The sequence below is a fragment of the Ailuropoda melanoleuca genome, chromosome 16 (assembly GCF_002007445.2).
Source record: "Ailuropoda melanoleuca isolate Jingjing chromosome 16, ASM200744v2, whole genome shotgun sequence".
Classification (NCBI taxonomy): domain Eukaryota; kingdom Metazoa; phylum Chordata; class Mammalia; order Carnivora; family Ursidae; genus Ailuropoda; species Ailuropoda melanoleuca.
Genome location: NC_048233.1, coordinates 65,851,067 through 65,854,423, shown reverse-complemented (window position 1 = coordinate 65,854,423; position 3,357 = coordinate 65,851,067). Strand labels below are relative to the sequence as shown.

General features: G+C 50.5%; 1 protein-coding gene across 1 annotated transcript in view; it reads right to left on the bottom strand.

The window, feature by feature from the left end:
- Window positions 1-1,550: 1,550 nt before the first annotated feature.
- FJX1 (four-jointed box kinase 1) overlaps window positions 1,551-3,357 on the bottom strand; it is a 17,834-nt gene continuing 16,027 nt past the window's right edge. The window contains exon 3 of the mRNA XM_034644804.1: window positions 1,551-3,352. Coding sequence (XP_034500695.1) covers window positions 2,453-3,352 — 900 coding nt within the window. The 3' untranslated portion in view covers window positions 1,551-2,452. The remainder of the gene's footprint in view (window positions 3,353-3,357) is intronic.

The window sequence follows — 3,357 nt, the reverse complement described above, 5'->3', positions numbered from 1 at the left end:
CTTAGTTTCTTGCTTTGGGTTAATGGCCAAGTCTGGGCTTGGAACCGAAGTTTAAGAGGAATGTAGGGAATGTTGCTGGCCCAGAATTCACCAGTGTTGACTCAACACTGGAGTCAGGGTGTATTTCCTGTGAGGTCTGTGAAACTTATTTTTGCTCATTGTTTTCCTCCATGAACATGTTGGGCAAAAATGCAGGTTGCTAAATATTTATCCTTTTCTGGGAGCAGCCTTGGTTGACTTAGGCAGCAAATCCCATATAGTTATTAATCATCAGAAATGGAAAAGGTTTCTTTCTGAAGGGTGTAATTATCAGAGGTCTCACATGAACAGTGTCTTGAGAAAAAGAAGATACTGCCCATATCAGTACATTCTGTGGCTGTACTAATGAAAAAATTTGGCTTATCCCACAAAGTTTATGGACTTTGGTGTTTTTGTTTTTTTTTTTCCAGTCGAAATAAGATTTGGCTTAGCATAAGTCACTGAAAACGTAAGGATGGTATTAAATAGTGAAATTATACAGGCTGTGTTGTAATGTGGAGTGAGAAGGGGAACCCACAGAGATTCAATTATCTTCAGGAGTCTATAAAACCCTAGGCTTACAAATGCACATCAAATAAATATTACGGTAACCAAAAGTTGCTTTAAGTTAAAAGTCATTAAATAAAAATAAGATAATAGGCAACATCACTTGGACCCAGACATCAAATATAACGTCAAGATAAAACACCAGTGGGTTGTAAAACAAAAACCAAACCCCTCTCCTCTTCCCCCTTGGGTCAAAAAGGAGCTTAAGACAATTCGAAAGTATTTTCTAAGTTTGCAGTCCCCAAAATGTAAGGATTCAAAGGTTCCATACAAAAGTACCGCCCACTTTCTTGGTCTCACCATGGCTGTTCTGAGGCATCATGCAATTAGTACCTGGAGAAAACACCAACACAATCTCTTAAGAGGGTTGGATGGGTCCAGGTGTTGGAGATTATGATCTCCTGGATGCAATGGAATTTATGCCAGATTTTTTTTTTGTGCCAGGGGATTAAAGAGAACAATTAATTTATGACTTTCTCTACCTGTTTGCAATATGTGCTCAGCTTATCATCTGTACATATTGTGATGCATGGTAATTACAATGGTGAAAAAAATGTACAACACGTGCCCATTGCAGTTAGGTTTAAAAAGGGGGCATTTGTCATATTTTAGCCTGCACAGCTGGTTCTATCATATTTGACAAATGATTAATATAGGAATATATTACAGTGAAATCCTTTTATATCAAAGTTTTATTTGCCAGGAAATAGAATACTTTCCTTCCCTCTCCCTCCCCCGCATTCTCTACTGAACTCTGAAATTTCCTGCACTAGGGTTCATCTGAGTGAACAAGACAGGGAAACTGCTCTTTGTTCAATTCTCTTAGTTCCGGTAATCACAACTGGGCTATATATGCATCCTTTGTTTTAAAAAGCACATCCACAAGGGAGAAACCCTAAAGCTTATTTTAAAAGCAGGCAGGGCATCAGAGGTCTGCCACAGTTAAAACCACAGAAATTAAATTCTAAATTTTAAACTCCCTTTTATTGAAATATAAGTTTGTTTAGTATATTTACAACACACTTTATGCACATATATACACACAAGGCAAATTTTGTCAAATAAAAAAAGTTTTTCTTAATAAAAAACTAAAAACAAAGTAAAGTGCATGAAACTCATTTTCTTCTGGTGAACATCATCATTGTCAAAATTTTGGTCGGAGGGGAGGGGTTAGGAAGAAGAAATTCATTACTTGACTCAGTGCATACTCCGGTCCTGCATTTGTAGCCTTTAGGCCAAAAAGGTATGTGGTAAGGAACAAGTCAGACAAATTGTCAGGGTCTGTAGGACCCCCCAGTTCTGAAGGTCCTGTTCTCTTTGTCCTATCGGGAGCCTTCCCCCAGCTCCTAACAGTGATCTCACCATCACGGTGCTGGAACAAAGGCAGAACACAGGAAGTGGGCTCCACCAGCCAATGTCACAGCCCTGCTCCGGGGCCACCAGCGCTGCGTTTGGTACTAAATGCACAATTAGCTCAACGGCTCAAATAGAAGTTTTTCTTTTTCGGAAAGAGAATGAGGGGGGGCAGGGAATGGGATGCATCTCCCACAGAGACGGCCACCCGGGGGCCAAACTGCAGCCGCCGGTTTTTTCGGATCCAAACTCCGTGCTGGCACAGGGCAGAATCCTTTTATAGGCTGTTACACTTCTCGCCCCGGTGAGTTCGTCCTCCCAGAACTTTGAAACAGCAGGAGACGGAGAGAAAGGGGCAGGTGGGTGAAGCTGTGAAGTTTTAGCCTCCATTCTGCTCGGGGCACTGGCTGGGCGTTGGCCGGTCGGCGGGTCCCAGGCGGTGGCCGAGGCGACGGCCCTTCCCCCATCATCCATTCCCCAGCCAGGGGGTCTCTCCCTCTCCTCTTCCGGGATGCTAAGTCCCCGGGCGGCGGCCGTATTTGGCCTTGCAGTGCAAAATGTGCTTGGCGAGGAAGTCGAGGCGGCGCTGCAGCAGCTGAGCGTGGGGGTCGGCGAGCGCGGCCAGCTCCGGGAAGCGAGGCTCGTGGTGCCGGTAGAGGCGCAGCAACCGGGCGGCCGCGTCCTGGCCGCGGTGCAGCTCCAGGACGCGCCGCGCTGTCCGCTCGCGGAACACGCACACCGACTGTAGCAGCGGCTCGTTATACTTGTCCCACATGCCCGCCACCCGGTAGCCGTGCACCAAGCCCGCCTCGTTGTCCAGAAAGACCAGCGCCCCGCCGGGGCCGCGGTGCAGGTTGCTGGTGGCGCGCTGCATGACGCGCGGGTCCCACTGCAGGCTGAAGAGGTTGCTGACGAGCCGGTCGAAGTTGGCCGTCAGATAGTCGAAAAGGATCAAGTCCGTCCACTGCACCAGGTCCACCAGCTCCGCCTGGCTGCGGTTGGCCAGCTCGCCCCCGGCGGCACGCAGAGGCCGCAGCTGGCCGTCCTCGGAGCGCCAGGGCGCGGGCACCACCACGTCCGTGAGGTTGGGCAGCCAGCGCGTCAGGCTCACCACGCTGCCCTCCGTCCAGTGCGCGGCACGAAGCTCCTCCTGCACCTGCGCCCACTGCGCGCCGCGAGCCTCCACCCGGGCCAGCGCCAGCGGCGGCACGTGGCGCTGGAGGCCCAGCAGGCGCGCCAGGTAGTAGGATAGGGCCTCGCCCTGTATCTGCTCGGGGTTGATGCCGTAGCGCACGCAGGCACGGGTGCCGTCGGAGAAGCGGGCCAGCCGGTTGGAGCTGCGCCCGCAGCCGCCGCGCTCCAGGGCCACCACCCGGGCGCGGCGCGCCGCCTCCAGCCACGCCGCCGCCTGCGACTCCG